Here is a 27,846-nt window from a genome sequence, read left to right as displayed (position 1 = left end):
TGTATATAAGCTCACGCAAATCAATTTTATTTTCCGAATAATACGAATCAGAACAGCACACGCTATACATTCCTAGCTTGTTCATGTCTCACACCACCAGATCGAAACATCCACACCGGCACACCGCACGACTAGTCAGCCGAGGAATCAGCAGGTGAGGTTGCTCCCCGGGTCCACGCCGAAGTCCTGGCAGAACTGCTTGTAGTAGCCGACGCGGCTGCTGACGGCGCTGGGGTTCTTGCCGTCGCACTCGAGCGCGCCGTTGATGGCCCGGATGGTGGCGCCGAACCCGCCGCCGGCGGCGAGGGGCTCGTGCACGCTGTTCATCCAGTACCAGAGCGCCGCCCGGAACGCGACGACGGCGCTGCGCGCCACCGCGTCGGGGTCGCCCAGCCCGTCGAAGCCGATGCTCTGCCCCGCCGGCCCGTAGTTGTAGTTCCACGAGATCTGCAGCGGGCCGCGCCCGTAGTAGCCCTTCCCGGCCTGGCACGGCCACTGCGTGTTGCTCGGATCGCAGTAGTTCTTGCTCGGCCCGTTGATCTCGTTGATGTAGCAGAACCCTGAGAACGAAGAAGAGCTCGAGTGATCAGCACGAAGCAAGCACGAATTGAACTGAAGCAGCAAGGCTCTTTAGTCATCAGCCTTACTTATGGTCTCGTGGTTGGCGTTGCCGAAGAAGGCGGCGATCTCGCGCTTGGAGTCGTCGACGGTGCCGGTGCGGCCGAAGGCCGGGTAGTAGCCGGCGGCGGCGAGGAAGGCGTCGCGGGTGTAGAAGCCCGCGGCCTCGCAGCCGGGGGCGGCCTGCGCGAGGAGCGCGTCGAAGAAGGCCGGCGTGACGACGCTGGCCACGGACACGTTGTTGGTCTCCGGCACGGTGCAGGGGCCCGACTGGCACCCGGCGCCGCAGTAGTCCCGGCCCGTGCCGCAGAACCCGAACCGGCTGCAGCACAGGTCCGCCGCGCACCCGCAGCTCTGCGCGCTCGCCGGCGCCGCGGCCGCGAGGAGGGCCAGGGCCAGGAGCGCGGCCAGGGATGCCGTCGCCGGTGACGAGAGTTGCTTTGGTGGTGCCATGGCCGTGGAGCGAGCGGATGGTTGGGTTGGTGCGTGATGGTGAGCTGGACGGTGGGATGGGGCCGGGGTTTATAGAGGTGGGTTGGAGTTGGACCAGGAAGCATCACGGGGATTGGGGTCGTCGTCTCTGACCCGTCGCGATCGTGTCCAAACGGAGGGCCGAGTCAAACCAACCCAGCGATCCTCTTCAGATTTTGTTACGGGAAAACGGGGCGTCGGGGGCCATCCGATCCGCACGTTGGTGTGAACCGCGTCGACCTGCGGCGGCTCAAGCACTTCACCGTTGCCTCATTTCTTTGGTGCGTTTGGGCTGCCGACTTTGCCGTCGAGCAGGGGGCGTCACAGTCGTTGAAGCAACGAAGCTGTGTGACGGATCATGTTCTAGTTATCTTTTTACAATCCAATTTGATCTTTATATATTTTTAAGTTTAAAATTATATAAGATTAAAGGTTTTTTAGGATCCAATTTTGAGATTATTTAGGCTAAATTTTAGGCTAGTAGGACAGGACCAGCCGTCCAGCCGGTGCCTTTCTGTGTTCAAGCCGCCACTTCTGGGGAAAGATGAGGGGTGCTCATGCAACGAAAACCGACTGTCTGTTTATTTCAGCTTCTGGATACTTTTGGACCATTAGATATCAGGATGTATAAAAGTCAAATACCTTTAAAAAATAGAAGCTAAAAGAATCCCACCATAAGCTTTTCAGCTTCCGGCTTCTAGGGGCATTAGACTTTTGGAGATACCGAAAGCTAATGGTTCAAAATGTTTCGGAAAGCTCAAACAAACAGGACCTTAACTAGGCTGGGGGAGGAGAGGAGAGAAGTTTCCATGCATCGGCATCAGCTTCTGTGGCGCGAAGAAGAACGGGTCCATGCGGGTGCGGCCATGCTCATCACCGAGTCAAAGGCCAACCCCGTCGTGGACTCGTGGTTGATGAAAAGGAGGCCCAGGCCAGCAACCAGCTCCAGCCGTTCGATTTTTATCCGGACGGGGCTGACCTGCCGAGGTGCTGATGCCGGCCGTTTGAGTTGACTCGACGGGCACCGGCAGAGCTGCGACTTTTTTTGGTCGGCGATCATCCAGAGTCTGCGGTAGACAGGCAGGCCACCGCCGCTTGTGCCGCATGTCAAGGCTGTCGTTCCGGCGCACGGCACGGTGGAATTGAGACGGTCAGAGCAGCATCGGGTCTCGTTTTTCAAGAACGGAACGGTAAAGATGGATCGTTTGCTGCCTTTGCAGTTTGGACAGCAACGTACCACCGTCCGTGCGAGAACAGTAAACGCCATCAGACGGCGTCCATGTTTGGAGCCTCAGCTAGTTCGAACGTATCTGCCGGCGTGGAGTATTTGTTTATGTTTCCCGTATGACAAGGCGCACCAATGGCACCATGACGTACGCACTCTCCAGGATTGTATGCTCTCTTTTTTTTCTCCGGTGACGTCACGACGTAGTGAGAGTGGCCGACTGAGCCCTGACGCTCCCTAAGGCCGTGTTTAATTCCAAAAAATTTGCACAGTATCCGTCATATCGAATTTTCGGATACATGTATAGAGCATTAAATACAATTGAAAAAGTAACTAATTACACAGTTTAACTGATTAGCACGAGCTGAATCTTTTAAACCTAATTAGTTTATAATTGAACATTATTTGTCAAGTAACAACAAAATGTGCTACGATACCAAAACCCAAACTTTTTCACCACCTAAACACACCCTTTGTATCCATTTGCCTCGCCGTACTGTTCCTCAACCCGCAGCCACCGTCGTCGGACTTCCCTGCCTTTGTACGGTGCCAGCAGCTCGGCGTCGACCTGGTGAGCATCCTCACCTGTTCTGCGTCGTGACGGATTGTACTGCACAGTGTGATGTTTCGATTTGAACAAATGAACAAATGCCTCGATCTGACGCCCTTAAAATCTCAAGCCCCACTAAGACATCTAGATTACAAAGAGTGGTTGATCTGATGCTTCATAATCCAAGACGCTGGAATAATGAACCCCTCGTAAGGCAAACATTCCTCTTCGATGAAGCTGAAGAAATTCTATGCATAAGAATCCCAGAGATAGAGGATCTTGATATTCTCTCTTGGCACTTTGAGAAAAATGGCATCTTTTCTGTTCAGAGTGCCTACAAACTTGCAGTGGAGAATATCTCTCCTGAAATTTGTGGGAGTAGCATCTCAGTGGATAAAAAATCGTTTGAAACAGTCTGGAAACTCCAGTGCCACAAAAAATAAAAGTTTTTATTTGGAAACTGTCCCAAAATGGTCTGGGCATCTAAACCAACAGATTACACCACCATTTAATCTCTGATGCAACATGCTCGATTTGTGGCATGGAACCTGAACATGGTCATCATGCCATGGTGGCACGGTCCGATGCACAAATGCCAGTGCTCTAAGACGTGCTTTTCGGCAACCATAGAAACTCCCTGATGAATCGTCTTTCAACTACACATTGGACCTAATTGGGTTATTGTGCTACTCAATAAAGTTGACAAAGACATAAGAGTAAAATTGATGCTTCTCTTCTGGAGAATTTAGCACCATAGGAATGATGTTACGTTTGGGAAAGGTGATTTCCCCATCTCTGCTTCGTTAATTTTTCTAGAAAACTACCTTGCTTCTTTGAACTTAGGTGTGGTTTCTCCAATGACTTCATCAAATGGTAAAAATCCTTATCCCCCTTTAGGGTTGGGATGACGCACTAGAGGCAAAACTTAGAACGTTGTCGGCTAATCAAAACAAATCCGAAATTAAACTAATCAGCCTAGCCAAGACTACACCCCTCTATCTAATACTTGCATCTTATAAAAGGATCCTAATGAACAACTAAGGTGCCGAGCTAGTTAGAGCTCACCTACACAATTCTAGTTTGCAAAGTCAAGTTTGCAAAGTCACACAAACCTATACAACTAGTACACAAACAACCGGAAAGCTCCTACACATACTAGTATGCAAAGTGCACAAAGCCTAAGCACAACTAGTAGTACTCAAGAGCAAGGCTACACAAGCCAAACTAGAGAGGTTGAATCACTTAGCTACACAAACTAAGCAAAGTGACTAACAAGGCTAATCAGGCCAATTAGTCACACAAAGAATCTACTTCTATGCTACACAAGCAAACTAGCACAAGAGAGAAAAACTAGCTAACTATACAGGCACACTAGTTACACAAGAGCAACTACAACAAACTAGCACAAGTATATGAGCAAGTAAATACAAGCTAGTGAAGGGAATTGCAAACCAATGGGAAGAACAAGTTGACACGGTGATTTTTATCCCGAGATTCAGTTGATTGCCACCAAACTAGTCCCCGTTGAGACAAGCTCCAAAGTTGCTGCCGATCCTCTTGCTAGTGGTGACTCTCAAGTCACACTCTCCCATGTGGAGTGCTCGCACAAGCTCTAGACTTGATTCGGCCGGACCACTTATTGCTTTTCAAGTCTCGCTCAACTAGAGTTGCTCTTCGCGACTCCCGCGGGGTGAGCACAATACCCCTCACAATCACTTCTCCGGAGCACCGCACAATCTTCTTGCGGGCTTCACGACGGAGGCACACCACCAAGTCATCTAGGAGGTGGCAACCTCCAAGAGTAACAAGCACCACCGACTTGCAAATCGATCACAAAGTGCTAATCTCTTACAAACTCTCAATGCAACCCACTAGAATTGCTCTCTCAGTTAGCGGATATGATTTGCTCTAAACACAAGTGAGTTGGAGGGCTCTCAAGTGCTCTCACACAAGGACACCAAGTCCCCAAGGTGCTCAACTCCTCAAATGGCCGGCCACCACCTCTATTTATAGTGGAAGGCCTCAAACTAGCTGTTAAACTCAAATCACGTGAAAACATAGCTTACACGGACTGTCCGCTTCATAAAAACCGGACCGTCTGCCATTCAAACCAACGGCTAGAACTGCAATGATTGCGTGTCAGAGTTGACCGTTAGAGCCTCGGGCGGACTGTCCGCACCCTAGGGACGAACCGTCCGCGGTTCAAAACTCCGAACACACCGATTTGCAAACATCTCTGACTAAATCCGGAAGTGAGTGGTGGACTGTCCGCATCCCAAGGGCGGACCGTCCACCATTCACCTGTGAGCACACACAGAAACCGCAGAGTTTCTGTCCCATAATTTTTAGCAGGAGGCGGACCGTCCGTCCCCAAGGACCGGACTGTCCGCATTACAATTTGGAACACCACCCAAAGCCAAGAATGGTACTGTTCGAGCTCAAACAAGACAACGGCGGACCGTCCGCAGGTACATTTCCAGCAAAAATGAATCTCGGTAAAACGACCATAACTTTTAGCTCCGATGTCCAAATTAGATGATCTTAGACTCTATGGAAAGTCTACACAACCCAATTGAATAAATGATCCAAAAAAAATGGATCAAACCAGAATTCTATTTCAAGATCCAACTCATAGTTAGGAGCACAACAAAAACCGTTTTTTTCCAAAGCATGCCAACTCCAAATGATCTCCCACAGGATGATCAACACCTTTAAGCCTTAGTTAGCATTTTCAAATCATTTTGTAAAACTTTGAACGCCACTCGATCCTAGCAACATATGCAAAGTTAGCTTGCTCAAGTGGCACTAGATGACCGATATGCAAACAAGTTTGCCCCTCTTGATAGTACGACAATCTATCCTAAATCTGGTCATGCACTTCTCTACTCAACTTTTGACCGGTGAAACGAAATGCCCTACAAGTCATACATTTGCCTTGCGCATTCCATTTCATCCTCTCAAAATGTTGATGCCACACAAGCACCAACTTCCATCAAGCCTTTTGATCATCATCATGAGTCAACACTTGGCTTGATCTTCCATGAATGATATGATACACTTCATATCATCATGTGACCTTATTGGTTCATCGATCTCAACTTAACTTGCTCTTCACCATTGACTTGGTCCATCGGCGCCAAGTCTTTGTTCAAGCTTCCCCGCCACATGCGGTTTGTCGCTTCAAAGCCTCCAACTTGCCCTTCACACTTACAACTGGTTCATTGACACAAAGCCTTGTCTTGATCTTCTCCATATAGCCAAATGACTCCATGTTATGTCTCATATGCAATGAGTTCCTTAATCACACTATATGAGCATAGCATCAATCCTTAGCCATTTTTCCTCCATGGCACATGTTGCTCATACTAGTGTCTTTGTGTGGACTAATCACCTGTGTAACTCAACATGAACACTTATTAGTCCACCTAAATTGTCACTCAATTACCAAATCCAAACCAGGGCCTTTCAACCCTGAGCCAGATTTACTCCAGCCGGATGCACAAAGTATGTCCAAGAAAAAGGCTTCTTAGACACCCCGTCCTTTGGGAATGATAAAACTCAACGTAAATGTTGGTTTTGATCCTAATACATGACATGCTGGTCTTGGCTTTGTTGCTAGAAATCACTTGGGTGAAGTCAATTTTACAGGTTGGTCCAGTGACCAACTCTGCCACTCAGCTGAAGAAGCAGACTGTCTAGCAGCCCTGGTGGGCATCTGCAGAACCCTCTCAATTTACAAAGGTTCTATTTGGCTGGAATCAGATTGTCTGGCTACGGTACAAGCTCTCAATGATAGTACTCCAAATCGATCCACCAGTTGTTTCATCATAGAAGAAGCAAAAAAGATGCTACAAAATTTTTAGTGCTTCAAAGTCTCTCAGTGCAACCGAAGTGCAAATGGAGTGGCTAACAACTTAGGGCACATTAGTAGGAGAGACTTCTTTTCAAGTTTTATTTCTGAAGGCGTTCCGGCCTGCGTGTCAAAGACTTTATACCATGATTGTAAAAATGCTTTGTTAGTTTAATATAAGCTCTCTCCATTCAAAAAAATGAAACAGAATACAGAATCAAGACGGATTCCGTGTTTGCCATTTATCTCACAAAAAGTTCACATTCTTTTTGAGGCTCTAGAAAAATTTTACATAAACCGACTAGTTGTATTTTGTTTAATGGGCCCACCTATGAAGCCCATCACTCGAGGTAGCCCAAAAATAAATCCGGGCCAGGCCATTGTGCCATGCTCCCACAGCAGGCCATTTGTAGCCAGAGTGAGGTGGCAGTCTGCAGATTACGTCATTGAAAGGCCCTTGTTTGGTTTTGGTAATTGAGTGACAACTTAGGTGGACTAATAAGTGTTTATGTCGAGATACACATGAGATTAGTCCACACAAAGACACTAGTATGAGCGACATGTGCCATGGAAGAGAAATGGCTAAGGGTTGATGCTATGCTCATATAGTGTGATGGAGGAACTCATTGCATATGAGACATGACATGGAGTTATGTGACCAAAGTGGAGAAGATCAAGACAAGACTTGGCTTGATGGGCCGGTTGCAATGGAGAAGGACAAGTCAAGGCTTTGAAGCGAGGGACCGCGAGGCGGTGAAGCTTGGGCAAGATTTGGCGCCGATGGACCGAGGCAACGGTGAAGAGCGAGCAAGGTCAAGATCGATGTACCAAAGAGGTCATGTGATGATATGGAGTGGATCATATCATTCAAGGAAGATCAAGCCAAGTGTTGACTCATGATAATGATCAAAATGCTTGATGGAGTTTGGTGCTTGTGTGGCATCAACATTTGGGGAAATGAAATGGAATGCGTAAGGCAAAGGTATGACTTGTAGGGCATTTCATTTCACCGGTCAAAGGTTGTGTAGATAAGTGCATGACCGGATTTAGGATAGATGGCCGTACTATCAAGAGGGGCAAACTTGTTTGCATATCGGTCATCTAGTGCCACTTGAACGATCTAACATTGCGATGTTGCTAGGATCGAGTGGCGTGGTGAGATCAAGTGAAAGTTCTTTGAAAATGACTGTGAAATGCTAACACACATGTACATGGTGTTGTTCACGTGGTGGTGTTGGCACATTTGCAAAGGAGAAAGAGTTGGAGTTGATGTTTATCAACTTGGGGAAGCAAGAAAGGCTTTTCGGTGTTCTTCGGAGATTAGGTTGGCTCTTAGAGTGAAATACTGCTTTGATCCATTGTGTTTTGGATCAAATATTCAGTTGTGTTGTGTAGCCCTCTGAATAAGCTTTCCATAGAGTCCAAGATCACCAAATTTGGACATTGGAGCTAAGAGTTATGGCCGTTTTATCGAGATACATTTCTGCTGGAAATAGACCTGCGAACGGTCCGCTCCTTGGGGGCGGACGGTCCGCCGTTATCTCGGATGAGCTCAAACAGAACCGTTTTTGGCTCTGTTGGTGGTCCAAAATGAACTACGGACCGTCCGGTACATGGGGGCGGACGATCCTCCTTTAAAAGCTGAAACGGGCGTAGAAACTTGGTAGTTCTGTCTTGGGTATCCAAATTGTACTGCGGATGGTCCGGCCCTTGGGGACGGATGGTCCGCCTCCTATTGAAAATTCTGGGACAAATACTGCAGTTTCTGTGTGTGCTGACTTTTTGAACGGCGGACGGTCCGCCCGTGGGGAGCGGACAGTCCACCGGTCACTTCCAGATTTAGTCAGAGACGTTTGCAAATCGGTTGGTTCGAAGTTTTGAACCGCGGATGGTCCGCCCCAGGGGTGCGGACAGTCCGCCCGGGGCTCTAACGGTCGACTCTAACACATAATCATTGCAGTTCTAGCCGTTGGTTTTGAATGGCGGACGGTCCGGTCTCTGTGAGGCGAACAGTCCGTGAAAACTCTGTTTTCACGGGATTTGAGTGTAACGGCTAGCTTGGGGCCTCTCTCTATAAATAGAGGGTGTGGCCGGCCATTTGAGGTCGCTGAGCACCTTGGGAACTTGGTGTCCATGTGTGAGAGTGCTTGAGAGCCCTCTACTCACTCTAACTTGATAGTAATCATCCGATCGAGTGAGAGAGCGATTATAGTGCGATTGCTTTGAGAGATTGCATCGAGTGGTACTAGGTGGTAGTGTTGCAAGCCGGTGTGCTTGTTACTCTTGGAGGTTGCCACCTCCTAAACGGCTTGGTGGCAAGAGGCTCCGTTGAAGCCCGCAAGAAGATTGTGCGGTGCTCCGGAGAAGAGATTGTGAGGGGTATTGTGCTCACCCTGCGGGAGCCGCGAAGAGCAACTCTAGTTGAGCGAGACGTGAAGAGCAACAGGTGGTTCGGCCGGATCATGTGCTAGAGCTCGGTGTGAGCACTCCACGTGGGAGAGTGTGACTTGAGAGTCACCACTAGCAAGAGGATCGGCGGCAACCTTGGAGCTTGTCTCAACGGGGATTAGCTTGGTGGCAACCAAGTGAACCTCAGGATAAAAATCACCATGTCAATTTTGTCTACTCTTCTCGGTGGTTTGCATTCTCCAAATAACAAGCCTTGTATTTACATTCATCTATATCTTGTGCTTGTGTAGTTGCTCTCTAGTGTAACTAGTTAGCTTGTGTAGCTTAATTAGTTGCTCTTGCTTAGATTGTATAGCTAAGCAAGTTGAGCTCTTGGATTTGGATTGTGTATCCTTGTCCTTGAGCATCTAGTGAGCTTAGGCTTGGCTTTGTGCTTTTGCTCATTAGAATTGTGTAGGAGCTCCCCCGGTTTGTGAAGTACTAGTACTTAGACTTGTGTGGCTTGACATTAGAATTGTTAGGAGAGCTCTTGCTAGCTTGGCACTCCACTTGCTTTGTGTAGGATCTTTTTGGAAGTGTCTTAGAGTCATAGTTAGAGGGGTGAAGTCTTGGCTAAGCAAATAGTTTCAATTCCGCATAAGTTTCGGTTAGCCGGTGCAATTAGTTTTAGAAAGGACTATTCACCCCCCTCTAGTCCGCCATCTCAACCCTACAGTCATCCACAGGCAGGAGGAGGCATCGAGCCACCTTGAAGGAGGAAGGAATCATCCACCCCCATTCCTCGTCTCATCCTGCCCGCCTTCCGCACTATGCTCCCCCCCTCTTCCGGAATTGGATTGACATGGTGTGGAGATTTACCGGCGCTTGGGATTGATTCCTCTAGTTGATATGGAACCCTAACTCACCTCCTTGTTTCGTTCGACTCTCGTGCAGAGATATATGTTTCAACCACGCGAGGGACCAATCAAAATCTTCCATTCTTTCTGTCAGTTCTTTATTCGATTTGGTAGTTGGGTTGCACTTCTTGGTTGCCCGCAAACCCGCACAAAATTTTGTCATGGACAAATTGGAGCAAAGATTTGTTTGATTGTCAACATATACAGTAACAAATTTTGCATATTGTTTAGGTTGTTTTTTTTGTTCAACCTGAATCGTTACCAAGAACGAGAGAATTTCCTATTCTCCCTACCTAGAGTTGATCATTAGAGCTTGCCGGACTGTCCGCGCCCCATGAGTGGACCGTCCACAGTACAAAACCCTGAGCACCGGTGAAGAAAAATTTCTCTGACTAAAAGTGGAAAAGACCTGCGGACCGTCCGCTAGGCCTGGGCATTCGGGAAAATCAGGTCGGGTAATTCAAATAATTGAAAATGATGCGCCAAGAAGGCCACCGAAGGCCTTTGTGGCACTAGTGGTACACAGAAGTCATTGGTGATCATTCGCCCTAATTCGGGTAATTGAAAATGCTACTCGAAATTCACACGAAAAAAGGAATACCCAAAATTTCGGGTACTTGAAAATTCAAGTTCGGGATCGGGTAATCCCGTTTACCCGATATTAGCCACGGAGCCAGCGCTGGTTGGGCGCTTGGGGCACTGCCGGTAGGCGGCTGCCTCACTGGGCAAGGCCACGGGCCCGCGACACGCGAGCGTACCCCGGCGAGCCGCGCTGGGCGAGGGCAGCAAGGGGCGAGCGGCGAGCGGTCAAGGACGAGCGGTGAGCCAGCAAGGGGGCTGGGTGGCGGCTAGGGGCGAGCGCGGGGGACTAGGGATGGCAACGGGTCGGGTTTGGTTCGGGTGCAGTGTCTGGGCACCCAAAACCGAAACCCGAACTTAAAACCCGAATCCGCCCCGAACTTCAATTCGGGTCGAAATTCATCCCCAAAACCGAAACCCGCGGATAACCGAAACCCGACGGATAATCCGAAACCCGAATTCATCCTATGGATTAGCAATAGCATGGGGAAAACCAAGCTGCAGCAAGCTAGCTCATATAGATCGGAAGCTGCACGGCATGCAGGTGCAGCAAACGAATCAGAAGCTGCCTGCATAGATCAGAAGCTCCTCGTCTTGTGGCTTGTCATTGTCCCTGTCCTCCTCCTTGTTGACGGTGTCCTCCTCCTTGTTGACGGTGTAGAGCACCCACGAGGCAGGGGCCAGCCCCACGCACCGCTCCCGTGTGCGTCTGGGGCTACCAGCTGCGTGCGTCCGCGGCGGCGCGCCCTCCGTGCGGGGCACGGGCGGCCTCAGCCCCCCGCCGTGTGCTGTGCCGTGCGAGGTGGGTGGGTGGGTGCGCATGCGGGGCGACGCGGGCGGGCGGCGCGCCTGCGCTGCAGAGCAGGGCAGGCAGGCGGTGCGCCAGCGCCGAGCGCGATGCGGGCCGCGTGGATGCGAGATGCGGAGGCGCAGAGGCAGCAGGCGGGCGACGGGTGAGGGGCTGAGGGTCAGGATAGGGTTTCCAGGTTTATATAGTTAGGGTTGTTAGGTAGGCTGTTATTGGGCCGGCTAATTCGGAGGCCCGATGGAGCTCCGCGGGTAAATTTTAGAACCCGCCCCATTCCCGAAATACTTCGGGTATCCGAACCCGCAAATTCGCGGGCGAAGATTAAAAACCGAACCCGAAACCCGCGGACCCGAAATCCGCGGATATCCGCCCCGAACCCGCCCCGCTGCCATCCTTACGGGGGACGCTGGCCGGGAGACGGCGGCCCGAGGCGAGCATCGGGGTGCTGGCTGGGAGGCTGCGGCCGGAGGTGAGCGACGGAGCACTGGCTGCAAGGCACCGGCCGCCGGGTTCGGCTCGGGTGGGTGGTGGAGGGCGGGTGTGGCTGCTGGGTTGTGGAGGATGATCCCGATAGATAGGGAGCTGGTCTAGGATTTCTTATCATGGGTTGGAAGAACTGGAGTGGGCCTTGGGCCTAGTATTGGGCTTTAGGGAAATTCGGGTATTTCGTGTAATTCGAATACCAGGTGTATACCCGAATTACCCGAAATAAATTCGGGTTTTTAGAAGTCTTACCCGAAATAGGGATCGAATATTTCGAGTTCGGGTATTTCGGGTTCGGGGTTTGGGTTCGGAAAATTGTGCCCAGGGCTACCATCCACTCCCAGGGGCAGACCCAACCTTTCAGCGCAACAAGAACTAAAGTGTTTTTTCTCCAAAACTTCAAGTTAGTCAGACAGTCAGCCAGCGGACTGTCCGCCTCGTAGGGCTAAACCGTCCACCGTTTACATTTTAGCTCACGCCAAAAACACCAATTTTCTGTCCACGATTTTCACAAGGTGGCGGACCGTCCGCCCTAGGGTCGGACTCTCCGCACTAGACACTCAGCACACTTTTTCAAACCGAGTTTGCCATTTTTCAAATGAAAATTTAAAAGCCAGCCCTCATGCATGCAATGCAAGTGTTTGAGTAAAATAGCACTAAATAGTAGTCAAGCAAAAGCACAGAGACCCCTTTTGATAGTATGACTATTTATCCTATTAATCCGGTTATTTTTCATTCTCTAATCTCCTCATGACCTGCAAAATGGTAAAGCCCCACCCTATCATATACATTTGCCTTGAGCTTATCATTTGAACATCATCTTCAAGTCATCTTCATGACATTAATATAAGAAAAAAATTTGTTATTCCACAAATATTATCATTAATTATCAAAATTTGTATTAGAGATCTAGATGCTTTCACTACTTCACCAAATCGCTCTAGAGAGCGCAAGTTCTGGGTTCCATCAAGCCGAAAGCAGACATCCTGTTTGAGAAAGTTACAGCAGGCGGCGGTTTCGGAGCCGCTCCTGGCCCTGCAAAAGGGGGGCTTAGATCAACCTCGGCTTAGGTGGCAGGCTCGCTCGAACTCGGCTCCTTGACGGCCCTCCCGGCTCCCGCTCAGGGCCTCAGGTTATCTCCTCCCTCTGGTTCTTAAAGCTTTCCCTTCCCTCGGACTCTATCCTCCCTTGCTCTTCCTTCCCCGGCGGCGACGACTGGGCGAGCGGCGGCGCCATTTGTCCCTTTGCTGGCGATGAGCGCATCCTCCAGGTATGCCCACCCCTTCTCTTTCCTTCTGCTGTGCGAGACGGAGCACCCCTAACCCTAACAAAACTATTTTTATTCGGATCTGAATCCAGTTACAATATATTACCTACTAACTTTGATTCCGTTTGCAAGAATTATCGGGTGTACATGTGTGCACCCATGTTCTACGCTGGGTAAGATTGATCTCAGTTGATCTGTAGATCATAGGACCAAAGCAGGTGTAGATTGTTTCAGGAATATTGGTGGTTCAACTGAACCACATATCACATGCTAAGATTACTATCCGCTTTGCAGGTTGTCGTACGCCCACTTTCTACTAATGTCATTCTTATTTGGAACATAAGATGGGTGGTGTTTGTTTTCTGTACTAGTGTAACAATGTTCTTGACAGCTAACTTGAATTGTTTGTGATGATGTCATTTCCTCTGCTGAATTTTATTATTTTATTTAGATTAGTTTTCTGGACTTCCTTGGAACTTGGTAGTATAATGTAGTGTCATCGTGTCAAGGGCTGTGTACATCGGCTCCAGCTTTGGTTTGAGTGGCAGGCAAGAATGTCTGAGGGACTGTGTTGTGTTGTAGCCTGGTTTGTCATACAGAACAGGTTCCCTCATACAATGTCTGGTACTGGTCGCCATGAATATCAAGGATGGAAGTTCATACTGTTTCTTCCAAGGCTGGATACATTGCATCTAATCTTTTCATTGGTTGGCTCACGGGTAGATGCCCAGAAAGTTTTATTTTGCGATGCAAGAATGACAATTTTCCTGCCTTGAGGGAGATAGATAACTAAATAGGGTGATGCGCTTTGTTACTTATATAACTGAAAGAGAACCATTGCTTGAAATTTTTGAAAAGGCGACATGTCTAGCAATTGAGTGTAGCAGAGATGCGGATGTTGCGGTGGTTTTGCGGGCACACAAGGAGGGATAGAGTCCGGAACGAAGTTATTCGGGATAGGGTCGGGGTGGCACCAATTGAGGAGAAACTTACCCAGCATCGGCTGAGATGGTTTGGACATGTCCAACGAAGGCCTCCTGAGGCGCCGGTACGTAATGGGGTTCTTGAGCGGGTCGATAATGTAAAGAGGGGTAGAGGTAGACCTAAACTGACGTGGGATGAGTCGGTTAAGAGAGACCTTAAGGATTGGAATATCTCTAAAAAGATAGCTTTGGATAGGAGCGCTTGGAGACTAGCTATCAATGTGCCTGAACCTTGAACTTATTTCTTTCGGGTTTCATCTCTAGCCTACCCCAACTTGCTTGGGAAAAAAGGCTATGTTGTTGTTGTTGTTTTGGGAAAATAATCTTAATCTTCGCTAACTGGTTGGGTCCCCAATGAATTATAAAAATATGCATTAGATCGTGTTGCTATCTTATTCAATGATAATTAGTAATTTGCTGCCTTTAAGGCATTGGCATTCTTTGTCCCTAATTTAAGAGGTTCCTGCACTTAAATGCGAACCTGCAGGTTTGGCTCTTGCTAATTTATCTATTCAAGAAGAAGGAAAGAATGAGCTACTTCCAAGCTACAACTTGCAAGCCTCACGGTGGGCTCATTGTGAACAGACCTATAGCAGGTCTTGGGAGCACCAGTCAGTATCCCTTACGTTCGCATAGTCTCGGATTTCACAAGCTGCAACGGAAAGTGTACCCAAGACTAGTGCTCATTGCTGCTAGCCACAAAAGGCCTACTTCCGTTTGCGCCTTAAGCGGAAAGGGAAACCCTGATAATGTTGGTGATGTAAGTAGCTTCTACGGCTTTCCTTTTATGCTTGATATTTCCTGACATGCAAATTTGTGTAGCTGCGTTGCTTTTATGACATGATTCCAAAGCTATTTTGTACATATCACATATGATAGTGGTTTTATAGTGGCTTTGATTGCCAATTACCAACAATTTCGTCATGCACTCATGCCCAACGCAACCTTCGTCGAAGGCCAGTTTTTGATAGGTTAATTGGTGTTTTTTTATGAAACAGGAGGAGGTTCCCCCTACTGGTTATAATATATTAAAGAAAACAGGAGGTTTATTAAATTAAATAGGGACAATGTTTTGTTGGTGTTATAATTTATGTTCACCATTATTTCGCTTAGGCATTGTTGATTTAAGAAAAACATTGCTAAGATTGGTTGGATTACTGCTCTGTAATAATTTTATTAGCATTTGGCATAGGCCCATACTGAATGCTTGGATATTTGTTAAATTGAACTAGTGTATGATTTATTTGGTGGACCGGAACAAACTTGTTCTAGCCTCACATCAGAGTTTTTCATACTCCTTTAGGTAGAATAGTTTCACTGCCTTTTATAAGTTGTAGTCCAGCTATGTATTGATACTGATACTGGATTTTGCTGCTCTCGATCGCTCCAGAGACTTAAGTTCATTTGATGCAAATCATATTCAGTGGAACTTTGTCTATGGTTAATCTGGAAACTGCTTTTCACTAGAACACTCACAGAAGTTAGGCTCTTCAATTTCCTATGTTAGGGAGTGGTATTGAATTCAAACACAAATATAGGATAGGTATTAGGATAAAGCTGGCTTGGTCAAGAAACTAAACATATAGGGAGGTTTCTTCCCCAGAAACATGCATTTATGTACTTTTGGTTTCTGTCAGCAGTGTGCACTTACTTTGCTGAACAGGTTGATGAACATGCATGTTGCTTTGTTGCAGCCTTTAATGGAATCTTTGAAGAAAGCCATGGCTGATGCAAAAAAGCCCCGGCCCATACAAGACTTGTTGAAAGAGCAGATGGCTAAGCTGAGAGAACAAGCGTCTGGTGGAGGTGGAGGGAATGGAAATCGACGTGGAGGCAGTGGTGGTTCTGGTGGCCCAGAAGATGAATCGTTCAAGGAAACATTGGATGAAATAGTCCAAGTTATCTTAGCCACTGTTGCTTTCATACTTGTGGTAATTACTTCTTCCTTGCTCCATTCCTGGAGGACTCATTTTATAAGTTAGTACTGAGCATCATGGGCTGCTAATTTATGAATGGGATCCATAGGCTTCATGCTCTTACGGTCCTTGCTTGTGCATGTGACTGTTGAGTACACAATGGTTATATCCCTTTTTCTAGTATGAATTACCTTACAATTCAATGCATAATCAGAATCTTACAAATTTCAATATAGCCTTTTTGCTTGTCATGATCATAAACGTTAACCATCCTGGATGCCTGCTAAATCACTTATTTTTCTAATGGTGCAGTACATCCATATAATCAGAGGGGAGGAGCTTTACCGTCTTGCTAGGGACTACACCAGGTATCTTGTCACCGGTAAGAGGACTGCTCGACTGAAGCGTGCGATGCAAAAATGGCGCAATTTCTCTGAGAGCTTCATGCAGAAGGAAGACTCAGAAGAGGACAAGTACGAGAGACCAGCTGCTTCGAAACCTACGTGGTGGCAACAGCCGCAAAAGTTTGTCCATCTTATGGAGGAGCTTTGCAGGGGAAACTGGCGTCCGCATGCTCAGGAGTCTTAAACCGGGTGTTCCAGCATCCTTTTTTATTTTTTGACCCATTGCAGAATGCAGAATAGGGGTGGGCAAAGACTTAGTTGCATGGCTGTTTCAATGAGTTGCTAGATGTCCCTGTTACCTGGAGCAATGAATTTTTTTTGTTCTTTGATGTAGATGCTGTCTCTGATTTGTTAAAGTATGATGGGAGTGAGTTGATTCTCGGAAATTTTGTAGTTGATGTTACCGCTTATTCGAGACCATAATATGCCAATCAAAGTTGGTGGTAACTATTTGCATGTCATGGACCACAAAACTGATGAAGGAATGTGTGTATTTGCCCTTCGTATGGGAAATTTGATGGATTATCCATATTTACGCGTGCCTCTTCATCCATATTCACAAGCTTATTAAGCTAGCAAGTTGGCCTTATGCCATCTTTTTCTAATATCGTTTGCCGTTGAAATTGACCATGACATGTATATAAACGTTCACGTAGTATTATTGGGCATTCCTATAAAACTGTTATTGCATATAAGCCATGTTTTAGAGCAGCATCGACATTTCCAATGAGATAATCATAAATTATGCTCTTTTAAAACAAAATAAGGAAAATGAGATAGGCTCACGTCTGTCTGTCCGATATGGTTGTATATAGTACAAATCCTCAATACAATTCTATCAAAATTTGCCACAGTTTGTGCCAAACTATGATCAGTTTCATAGACTGTAAACGCCAATACGTACACGAGACAAACAGCTGATTTCATCGGATTGAAAGAAATTATTTGTTGCTGTATAAGTCTGTGGACGCACATTGATGGAATAGAACCAGGGGATCAGCTTTCATCAGCAGGAGCGCCGGACGCTTCAGCAGCTTTTTTCTCCTTCTGTTTCTCTCTGCGCTTCTTGTTTCTCAATGCATTCTTGCTCATCTCTCCCCTGTTGCACCGTCAAGGCGAATTGGTTAGTTTTAGGGGTAAACTACAACACAAGAACAGAGTAAATGCCAATTGAAGAAACTGACCCTGTAGGAGCAAGTCCACCAAAAAGCTGCAATGCACCAACAACAAACAATAAGTCAGTTTGCCACGTCAAACAATGAAATATTTTTTACAAAGCGTGTACTATGACAGGTAGTATTGCAAATTGAAAAAAAAAAGATAATTAACTGAACATAAATAATGAAACTTATCAGTGTCAACCAGTTACAAGTTTCTACATGGATGCCCATAACTAGATTTATAAGGTACGAGATCCATCCCTTAATTATTCCTGACGGCACTGTGGTAACAAGGAATTATATGACAATAGACCAAATGTTTGCAACCTGCCAAGCCTGGCAGAAACAAACTGTTACGGGAAAGCATGGCAGTGTGCTTGGATAGCAGTTTAAAGAAGATGAAATAAGCAATATAACTAAGGTCTTGTCAACTTAATGGTGCAAATAAGAAATGGTCCTGCAAGTTGTGTAAAATATTATAACATTCACTCACAGATACATATATAGATATACCTTCTGCTGAACTTCTGCTAAACCTTTTGCCTGAGGTGGACGGTATGCTGTAGGTTTCGATGCTGTACTTGCAGTCAGAGGAGCCTTGCTTGAGCTTTGTGCTGATTTCGACCCTTGTGCTGAAACTCAAGTAGTAGTCAGGCTCAGATATCAAATTGGTTAGAACATACTGGCATGCAATCTAAGAGAACACCAGAACCTTGTTTCTTTGTTTCTTCAATCTTTAAGCTGCTCAAAGAAGTTGTCAGGTCAGTAATGTCACCAAATCTTTCAGGTGCTTCGGGCTTCCAATCAGCCTGATTAATTCAAAAATAATAATCATGAATGTGTGGCTGCAGTTCAACATGTTGTTACTACAGTGTAAGGCTAAAATAGTAGAAACTAGCAAGCACAACAACATGGTTATGCTGAGATACCTGATACAGCTTTTCAAACATCTTCTTAAACTGCAAAGATCCATTGTGGTCAAATATTTTTATCCTGCAACAGGAGTCTGCAAGGATGTACCCATTGTCTATTTGGAGCCTTGGAGCTGTTGTAGCAGTCATAAAGTGACGACCATCAGGGGACCATTCACTTGTGACAGAACATTCTGCCTTTGTTTTCGCCACCAAATTCTTTTCTGAATAATCCCAGAACGCCTGTGCACAAAATAACCAAATACCCAATGAAGTGTATCTAGATAGCTTACAAACAGGCATGTTTGTTTTTGCTCTTGCATTTTCTTCTCTACCAAAATTACATGTTAAGAAGGTGATAAGGGTATTGTTATTATTTCCTCAATTCAGTAAATTTCAAATTTTCAAAGTGAAGGGTAATGCTAAAAATATCTGTTTGGTGTAGAAATATACCATATCACCAGGCAAATTACCAAATCCTGCTAATACAATAACTGGTAGAGACAATGAGGTCAAGGATATCATTAAAGCATGAGGTTTTGTAAAATCTATATGGCTTAGCCCGACTTTCACACAAGACCAGATATACCCACGCCCATTATCAAACTAGAACACACAGCTACACTGACTCGTCAAATTATTCTTAGGATACATCGTCCTTTGGGGTTCCATCTTATGGTATTGTAAGGTCCTTCACCAAGCTCAATGTGAGGAACCAGCCCAAGTTGATCCCGTCTAATCGAGTCATCGTCCATTGATCAACTTGATTAGAGGGAACCAACCCGGTAGTCCTTGGAATGTGTCATGAGCACCGCCCAGGATTTAAACACACTCCACTAGCACAACAGTAACACCATCACATAGGCACGTCCAACGCACAAGTTATATTACAACAGAAGTTCAAGATACAATACACCAAGTCTTTTCAGAGTTTGCAGCGGAAAGTCTACGACATAAGCACTCCATACATGACGCAAAATAGAAGGTAAACACTATATGCCGATAGTGTCCTTCTTAAGCCACCGGCCATCTACTCCTCACCCGCACCTCCGTCCGCGGGGTAGAAGTAGCCGAACACGGCCTCCGGCTGCGCCTCACCTGCATCAACTTAACGGTAGCACCGTGAGTACAAAAGGTACTCGCAGGGCTTACCCAATATGGGTATATAATATCCCGACCTCAAGGAGAATGCATTTGGTTAGTAGTAAGGATAGGGTACGATATTTAACTTTTGCATAAAAGCATCTAACTTTGATCAAGTTGTAATAAGCAAAAGACAGAGCATCTATGATCTCTAAAGCATGCATCAACCATTGCATAAGTAAAGTGTTCATAAATCATAAGCTCAATCTTCCATGACCTTCCTCGGTAACTCTACGTTAAAGTCAAAGTACAAGAGCGTGCTCAATGTCCGAGAGCGCGGCTATTGCAATAGATTGAAAACCCTGCAGGGGTGTACAACTTTTCCCACACGAGAACAAGACCAACGACCATATCCACGGCCAAGGATAAGTGTTGATTCATGTCTCAACCTTTCGCACAAACACAACCGACTATGAGCGAACGGTCGAGAAGGACAAGTGCACCGGAAACGCCGATCACACTCCATCACAACTCGCACCGAATCCGATCAAGGCAAGGTGTGACTTATGTTAGTTGGCTTGCCGTACCATTATATAGTATGTGGTTTGTACGGAAAGGTGCTCAAGTATCAAAGCGATTACGCATCGGTCCTTAATTAACTCAAGCAAGACTAACCATGTGAGCTCCATCCCAACATGGCCCTATCATACTTGCCCAAGTCCGAATCATCTTTCATATTTGCTCAACTCTTATCCATTCTTGACTAATCATGTAAATTAATCAAACATCCTATAGCTCGCGAGTGGTGGTGACCTTGCCACCTCTCGTCTTATACCGTAGCTAAGCATGGCTAAGCATATAGTTCGTGACACCTATTCAAGCATACTCATCTAAAGATGATATCCTAATCAAGGTTGATAATGCATCAAATAGGTTCTACGCAATCAATGATATATATATATATATATATATATATATATAGTAACTCATGTGCAAACAAGACACATATACATCATTAATCCAAAATAGGGTGTAAGAAATATTTAGGGGCCTGCCTTGAGTCTCGATGGGGGTAGAGTCTCCAATGATCTCTGGTTCAAGCTCCTCTTGCTCCGGCGTCATGGTCTCTACACGAGTGCAATGATGCATGATAAATAAATATGCCATGAATGATTGACATGGTATGCAAATGGTATGAGAAGGTATGATTTAACATTACAAAACTATGATAAAAGGGGCTAGACATGTAGTACATATGTGGATTAATCATAGCTAAGTGTAAGGGTAAAGAACAACTAAATGCGGACCGTCCGGCTTGGGAGCAGTGGACCGTCCGGCTCTAAACGGCGGACCATTTGGCGGACCGTCCGCAGGTCAGGTGCGGACCGTGTTGGGTGAAAACATGCTCTCTGACTAACTCGCGGACCGTCCGCGTGGGATGAGCGGACTGTCCGTCTCTCAATTTGTGAAAGGCTAAGAATCGTGCAGAGGCTCTGTTGATTTGGTCAGGAGCTGGCGGACCGTCCGGCCATGTCGGGCGGACCGTCCGGCCATGTCGGGCGGACTGTCCGCGACACGGCCGAGGCTCACCGGCGAGTTCGCCGCCGGCGATTCCGGCCACGGTTTGGGGTGGGGTTTGATCCTATAGGTTTCTGGGAGCCTAGGGAGTTTACTTTGGTAGCTAAACCACACATGCATTAGGATCTCAAAGCTCTAGGTCAATAATGGTGATTGGGCTCTAGGTGAGTCCTTGGCTTCAATCCTAGGACAATGGGGGATGGATCGGGGAGGGGAAACACTCACCGGCGTCGAGTAGGATACTGGCAAGGGCTTCAAGTCGTCGGGGGGGCATGGAGTAGCTCGGGGTCGTCTTCCTTGCTTGGGGCTTGAAGGAGGAGATGGAGTAGAGGAAGAACTTGTTGGGGAAAGCTCCTCCCCAAGGAAGAAGAGGAGATCGGGGTGGTGCAGCTCGTCGGCGTCGTTCTCCGGCGTCCTCCGGTGGTGCTCCGGCGAGGTGGAGCTTCAATGGTGAGAGTGGAGGAAGGGGAGCTCCTCCATGGCTTTGCTAGAGAGAGAGGGTGTTTGGGGAGAGTGGGAGGGAGAGAGAGAGAGAGCAGAGGGGTGCTGGGGAGGTGGAGAGCTCGGGCTGACGAGTGGGCCCGAGGGTGGGACGTGGCGCCCAGACTCTGCGCGCATGACACGCAGCAGAGATGCACTAGCGGACTGTCCGCGAGTGAGTCGCGGACTGTCCGCGGGTAGGGTGACGTGGCAGTGAAGTCGATGAGTCCAAGGTGAACCGTGGTCGGCCACATGGCAAGGTCGCGGACCGTCCGCCATATAGGGGCGGACTGTCCGCCACTACCATAGTCAGTGGATTATCCTAAGTGTTGATTCACTCCTTAAGTGTGAGCAAATTATGCTTAATACTTAATGATGCACATGATGACATGTTTAACTAGCTAATCAACATAGGGCTGTTACACTCAAGAAGAGGGTTGCACTTTTTGTTGAATATTGTTGCCTTGGCCGGCATAACTGAGATAAAGTTAAGGAGCACTTAAAAAGTACAAACTAAACAGAAAAGGGTAAACATTACACCAAAATTCTACATTGCATAAAAACACAGTGAATGTAAGGATACATCCATAAATTCTACATTACACCAAAATTCTACATTGCATAACTGAGACAGTGAATGTCGATGGCAGGGTTTTGCGGCTGTAACTGACAGGTGGGGCTAAGATTTTGTGGGGCCGTCATTGTCAGTGTACCGGGAACAAGTTCTGGTGTTTTTGGGCTACATTTCAACAGTGTGGGGTTCCATACGGCCCAGGCCCATTATGGAAGCCCGGCCAGCCATAAAGCCTAGTTGCAATCAATTTGTGCTACAGAGCCAGGTTAACAAATTACCCATACCTCATATCCAACACATATTCTCTCTATTACCAATTACTACTTTTGTGTTTTAGTTAATAGTTCAGCAGTAGACTACACAAAATGCAAGATTGGCTTGTAGTCCAATGGTAGGACAGTCCAGTGGGACCCTAGCCACCAGGGTTCAAATCCTGGTGCTCGCACCTTTTTTTGGGATTTTCCTAAGATTTAAGCGACATTTCTCTCGACAACGAGACGCCAGTGGTGACTCTCATAGAGGTAGGATTTATGTACGTGTGTTCATAGGGGGTGAGTGTGCGTGCGTGTTGTGAGCGTCTATGTTGTACTGTGTAATTCTAAAAAAACAAAAAAAAACTCTACATTTAGGGGAAAGGGACGGAAGTGTGTTTTGGTGATTACTAAAAACTTAATAGGAATTGGTAATTGCTGGAGCACCTCCATCACCAAAATATTAATTTCTTAAGTATTAGAGAGAAGGATGAGTAATATGTTGGAGATGCTCTTACACCTAGGAAGCGATACCCCTAAAAATCCTAGGAAGCGAAAAAATCTTAAATGAAGAAGAAATTTAATTTTATATATAATATAAGAGGTAGTATTTCTACTATTTCTAAAGCAAATAATAACTTTTTGATCCATCAATCGAAATTCTAGCGGAATCTGGACAGATCAACTAGAGTCAATACCCTGCACAGTCACTACGCAAAGTGAATGAATACAAAGTTGGTGATCTCATGTAGTTTGGATAAAATTTATATTACCTGGGTTATCATAAAAATAAGAAGTATTTTAACCAAAATAGTTAAATACTAGAAACCACAGCGCGGCCTTGCCGCGTGAACGTTGGAGTGAGCCAGTGTTTAACCGGCGCTGCACTAAGAAGTATATTTGTATCGTGTCCTTCTAGTTTAGCAACATATACACATTATTTCATCACTTCAAATAATTTCGTTGTGCTTGTTATGATTCCTGCTGAGAATAGAAGTGTTTGTGTGGCGTACATGAGAGGAAGACCAGCGAGGGATGCAGCCATTTGATATGGTGCAGTAACGTTGCTTTTTCTTTGGAGCTATTTTGTAGACTATACTTTTATTGTACCTTACGGCGGATGTGCATTGGATCATATAAATATATTTCAAAATGTATTGCAAAAGTATTTTTAATTTGGAAGTTTTGTCAATTAAAAAATTACATATTTAGAATTGTTGAGCAACTTAAGTTTGTAATGTTTTGTAAATCTAAAGACAGTTTAGTGTTCGTATCGTACGTTTAACGGATCTTATATGAAATTTTTTTCGAAATGTACTTTAAATGTACTTTAATTTGAAAGTTTTCTCAATTAAAAAATTGATATTTATAAATGTTGAGCCACCTAAGTTTGTAATATTTATTAAATCTGAAGACGGTCCGGTGTTCTATCGTATGTTTAATGGGTCTTATATAGAAAAATTGATATAACATGTTGGGGTTATATTTTAGGAAATTACGAGGTTTGTTTTGAAAAAGTACATGTGAGAGAGGGATGTAGCGCTGGTTATTTTTGATAAAGGTCAGGGGGCTTTCCAAAAATTGCCGGAGAGAAGGATCGTAATGCGTATTGATTTCTCTGAAGTTCGAGGGGTTTTGTCAGGTTGATTTCGTTAAAGTTTAAGGGTTTTTACTGTGTGTTGTCAGCCTCAGTGTCAGTCGGTCAACAGCCGGTCATCTCCTCTTCTCGGCCTCTCCTCGGACCTCTCAAAAGCCTGCGTGCTGCCATTAATTTCTGTGATCGCGTCGTCGCCTCCTCCACCACTTGATTTGGGTTTTTTTTTATTTTTTTATTTTTCAATTTTGTTTTTTATAAAAATATATATTTGTTTTCGAAATGTATGGAAATGTACTCCGGCCACCCAACCGGACGGCCGGCATCTAGCCACTCCGCTGCCGTGCAGCAAGATCTTATCTAAAAAAAATTTTACAAAAAATTTACACTGGACCTCGGAGGACCAGTCGCCCGGCCCCCACCCACCGCCCGGCAGCGGGGCATTTTATTACCCGCCGCTACTTTTTTGAGAGAGAGAAGTCACGTGAAGGGACCAGCGAATCGAGAAACCAGCGCGCGCAGCACGTGTGACCCCACGCATCTCCTGTCCTCACTGAAGAAGCACAGGTCTTGGGATCTTGCCACGTCAAGGATCCGGCCGGTCCATCCAAAACATGCTATTGGCTGAAACAAATGGTCACGGGATCCACTCTCTTTCCCACACAAAAGAAGCACAACGTCTCGTGCCTATCGTCTCTCTGCCAAGCGCTCTCTCTCTCAGCACATGCTTTCGTCTCTAGCAAGCGCTCTTTCTCTCTGCACGGTCGGCAAGCGCGTGGACGGCGGCAGTGGTGGCCAGGGGCAGCACGCTCGACGGTCGAGCTCGGCCCAGGACGCCGGTACGGCGGCGGTGGCGGCTCGCTCGACGGCCGTTCTCCTCCACAGCGACGGCGGCTCGCGCGGCCGAAGGCCGCGGCAGCCCCTGCCGGCGGCGGCGGACGCGAGCGCGCGGCCGAGGCTGCTCGCGGGCTGCGCGACGGCGTGGCAGCCCCGGCCGGCCGTGGTGGCCATTCCTCCCTCTCCTATCTCGACGGCCGGGGCACGCGATGAGCGGCGGCGCTGCGACGCCTGGGACTCCGCCCTCTCCTGCTCCTTGTTCCAGTTTCCTTCCATGGCGGCTGCGCTGGCGGACGCCCGCGCAGCGGGGAGACGGCGGGACTGGCCAGATCTGGCGGCCTCGTGCTCGGCCCGTGGCGGCGGCAGCCGGATCTGGCGGCCTCGACGTCCTGCTAGGGAGGTGGCGGCGCCCTCCTCGAGCTCCGTCGCGGCCTTTTTTGGCGCGCCCTCCTCCCCCCCTCCTTCCTGGCCGGCGGCCGTGGCGGGTTCCCGCACGGGGCCATGGCGGGGAGCAGGTGCCCGGCAAGCGGCGGGGTGGAGCGGCGGCGGCAGCTCCTCCAGGCGCGGCGGCGAGACCCCAAGACCAGGGCGACGAGGCGGAGGATGCGAGGGCGGAGGGAGAGGGACTGCGGGTTAATTTTCCATTAGTAGATGGTTTTTTTTGCAAAAAACCTAGGATTTGCACGATCTCGGCCGTCTGTGCGCCCGATCGGACGGCCGGGAAAAACGGACGACGTGGCCACGCTCGCCGCTCACCTTTTGGTGCGCGAATCGTATTAAAGAGATGAGGGCCCTACCACTTGGGGAAAATCTTTCGTCTATCTCTTTTCTTAATTATTTTGCTTTTTCTGGGTTTGTTTTATCCAAACGGTAATTCTTCTTCGTGGGATTCCAAATGCTCGAACGCTTGTTTTTGTATCGCTGTGTTTCCATAATCAAAATGCTCCCGATAACATGTAATTCCACCGTCCACAGTGGAAGTGGAGAGAGTAAATGAAGGAGCAAATGTACTGTTTGGCACTGTAGATGCAATGTAGACAGTAAATATGTGAGGGGGCGTGTGAAACGAGGAGGAGGAGCAAATTTGCTCTTGCCGTTGTGGATAGCCTTAGGGGTGGTAATGGGCCAGGGTCCTAATAGCCTCTTCACAGCCCAACAAAACCCTTAAATTGTTTAGTTCAAAATTGTATAAAATTAAAGTCCGGCTCTTTTAAGGTCCGGTTCTTAGATTTTCTAGTTCAAAATCTTGAGCTCTTTACCACCCATATATATATAATACAGTACTAGGCAACTTCACCGAAAGCTCGAACTGACGAAGCCATTTTGCACAAGCCACAAGGATGAACTGCTGGAAAAAGGCGCGTCACCTGAAGAAGCTGCAACGCCATTCCGTTCCAGTCTCTCCTGCCGCACTGCCTGCCTGCCTGCGTGCACCTGCATGTTCGTTTGCCGGGTAGGAATATTTTTTTTATTTTTAACTTATTTTTTAATTTTATTTTAAAAATAATCTATCTGGACAAATATTTACAGATCTAACTCTTTTGGTTGCGCCAGTCCGAGCGAACAAAACACGCTGTCGCGCCACATGCATTAGCGTGACAAGGTGTGCCACGTCGGCACACTTCGGAGCGCTCGGAAGGGGTCTGCCAACGCATATTCCACTTCGGAGTGCTCGGAAGGGGTCTGTCAGCGCATATTTCATGTGTCAAACTTATCACGCCACTCCCACCGGCGTGACACTACAGACTTGTCACGCCACCCCCGCTGGCGCGACAAGGTCTGATCTTAGAAAAATCATATCTTTTTCATACGAACTCGGATGGAGATGATTTTTATACAAAAATTTTAGCTCTCAATGAGATATACAACTTTGTAGTTTTGAGTTTTTTCATTTAAAATCATTAAGATACTTAAATAATTAATTTAAACTTTTAACAGCCTATTAAGCACTTGTACATCTATCGAATCGTCGCATGTTTATCATGGGTACAAATTAAGTTCTATATAGTGATTGATATATGAAATAATATGAACTAAATAGTTCGATAAGAAATACAATGAGAAATTAAACTATATCATCATTGAGTACAGAATATAATGTAACACTCTAGATATTATTACTTATCGCTTTAACTTGCGAGTTGGTCTAGTTGAATTGGTTGGGGCACGATCATGAATTGGTTGGTAGGTCAAAGAACTTCATGCTATTTTCTTGCTTTGAGCCATCATTTTACTTCCACCTATCAGATTAACCTGTTTTGATCCCTATTAGTTGTGCTCTACGGCGTGGTCTTGGTTAGATGGGCAGGTACGGACTCTTTAATTACATTCTATTTTTTTATTATTTCTTTAATTCTAAAGTTAGATATTTTTAATTATTTTTAATATGGACTCTTGAGTCAGTTTAGACCGATAATTATGGATTTAGCTGCTGCTAAATCCATCCAAGACAGCAAAAGGCGGTACGCTTTTCTCTTGGCTCCCGTCCAACCAGCCAAGACGCCAAGTCACAGCAGTACAGCACAGCGATCCAGCATTGCAGTGCCCAGATAAGCATCGCCACTTGCAGGTTGCAGCAGCCGTAGGCGCGCGGTCGCGGCAAATCAAACCAGCAAAACTAAGGCTCTGTTTATATTCATAAAGTCAAAATATAAAATTTTTATAAATTACTTGCATGGTGTACTATATGTAGTCAATGTTTTCCTAAACTAAACAGTCGGTCACCCTTTGTTTAGTGTTTAGACTGTTTAAACGGTGTTTAAACGGAATTAAACGGCCTAAACGGTTTGGCATAGTAACATTAAAATATGCATATTTATGTACGTAAATGTCAAATATGCTAGAAAGTCTACATATTTGCACATGTAAAAAGTAACTATTCTGCTAAATAATCTTTCTGGAAGAAATTTACATCCCACA

General features: G+C 46.6%; 3 protein-coding genes and 1 long non-coding RNA gene across 4 annotated transcripts; 1 reads left to right on the top strand and 3 right to left on the bottom strand.

The window, feature by feature from the left end:
- LOC120656368 (chitinase 6-like) lies at nucleotides 1-1,106 on the bottom strand. The gene is made up of 2 exons (XM_039934435.1): nucleotides 648-1,106; nucleotides 1-560 (listed from the first exon to the last, which is right to left on the bottom strand). Exons 1-2 carry the CDS (start codon nucleotides 1,069-1,071, stop codon nucleotides 148-150), a joined length of 837 nt encoding a protein of 278 aa, XP_039790369.1. The 5' UTR covers nucleotides 1,072-1,106; the 3' UTR covers nucleotides 1-147.
- Nucleotides 1,107-12,964: 11,858 nt separating this feature from the next.
- Nucleotides 12,965-16,972, top strand: LOC120656367. The gene is made up of 4 exons (XM_039934434.1): nucleotides 12,965-13,159; nucleotides 14,627-14,899; nucleotides 15,834-16,070; nucleotides 16,368-16,972. The coding sequence occupies exons 2-4, from the start codon at nucleotides 14,669-14,671 to the stop codon at nucleotides 16,641-16,643; spliced, it is 744 nt and encodes a 247-aa protein (XP_039790368.1). The 5' UTR covers nucleotides 12,965-13,159; nucleotides 14,627-14,668; the 3' UTR covers nucleotides 16,644-16,972.
- Nucleotides 16,973-17,191: 219 nt separating this feature from the next.
- On the bottom strand, nucleotides 17,192-18,612 carry LOC120656365. The gene is made up of 5 exons (XM_039934433.1): nucleotides 18,549-18,612; nucleotides 18,332-18,428; nucleotides 18,133-18,251; nucleotides 17,644-17,669; nucleotides 17,192-17,558 (listed from the first exon to the last, which is right to left on the bottom strand). Exons 1-5 carry the CDS (start codon nucleotides 18,567-18,569, stop codon nucleotides 17,456-17,458), a joined length of 366 nt encoding a protein of 121 aa, XP_039790367.1. The 5' UTR covers nucleotides 18,570-18,612; the 3' UTR covers nucleotides 17,192-17,455.
- Nucleotides 18,613-18,638: 26 nt separating this feature from the next.
- On the bottom strand, nucleotides 18,639-19,243 carry LOC120656366. The gene is made up of 3 exons (XR_005667880.1): nucleotides 19,183-19,243; nucleotides 18,984-19,024; nucleotides 18,639-18,773 (listed from the first exon to the last, which is right to left on the bottom strand). It is a non-coding gene; the product is annotated as an uncharacterized LOC120656366 (long non-coding RNA).
- Nucleotides 19,244-27,846: the final 8,603 nt, after the last annotated feature.

The sequence above is a fragment of the Panicum virgatum genome, chromosome 1N (genome assembly GCF_016808335.1).
Source record: "Panicum virgatum strain AP13 chromosome 1N, P.virgatum_v5, whole genome shotgun sequence".
NCBI lineage: Eukaryota > Viridiplantae > Streptophyta > Magnoliopsida > Poales > Poaceae > Panicum > Panicum virgatum.
Note: the sequence above shows the minus strand (reverse complement) of the source record. Positions and strands in the feature narration are given on the sequence as shown.

Bases quoted from the DNA above. Each gene is read 5' to 3' on its own strand.
- LOC120656365 (XM_039934433.1), bottom strand. From the start codon at position 18,569: ATGTTTGAAAAGCTGTATCAG. The intron at 18,429-18,548 runs GTATCTCAGCAT...TGAATTAATCAG, and splicing joins TGTTTGAAAAGCTGTATCAG to GCTGATTGGAAGCCCGAAGC. The intron at 17,670-18,132 runs GTATATCTATAT...GGTGCATTGCAG, and splicing joins TAGCAGAAGTTCAGCAGAAG to CTTTTTGGTGGACTTGCTCC.
- LOC120656368 (XM_039934435.1), bottom strand. From the start codon at position 1,071: ATGGCACCACCAAAGCAACTCTCGTCACCGGCGACGGCATCCCTGGCC. The intron at 561-647 runs GTAAGGCTGATG...CTTCGTTCTCAG, and splicing joins CGCCAACCACGAGACCATAA to GGTTCTGCTACATCAACGAG.
- LOC120656367 (XM_039934434.1), top strand. From the start codon at position 14,669: ATGAGCTACTTCCAAGCTACAACTTGCAAGCCTCACGGTGGGCTCATT. The intron at 14,900-15,833 runs GTAAGTAGCTTC...GCTTTGTTGCAG, and splicing joins ACCCTGATAATGTTGGTGAT to CCTTTAATGGAATCTTTGAA. The intron at 16,071-16,367 runs GTAATTACTTCT...CTAATGGTGCAG, and splicing joins CTGTTGCTTTCATACTTGTG to TACATCCATATAATCAGAGG.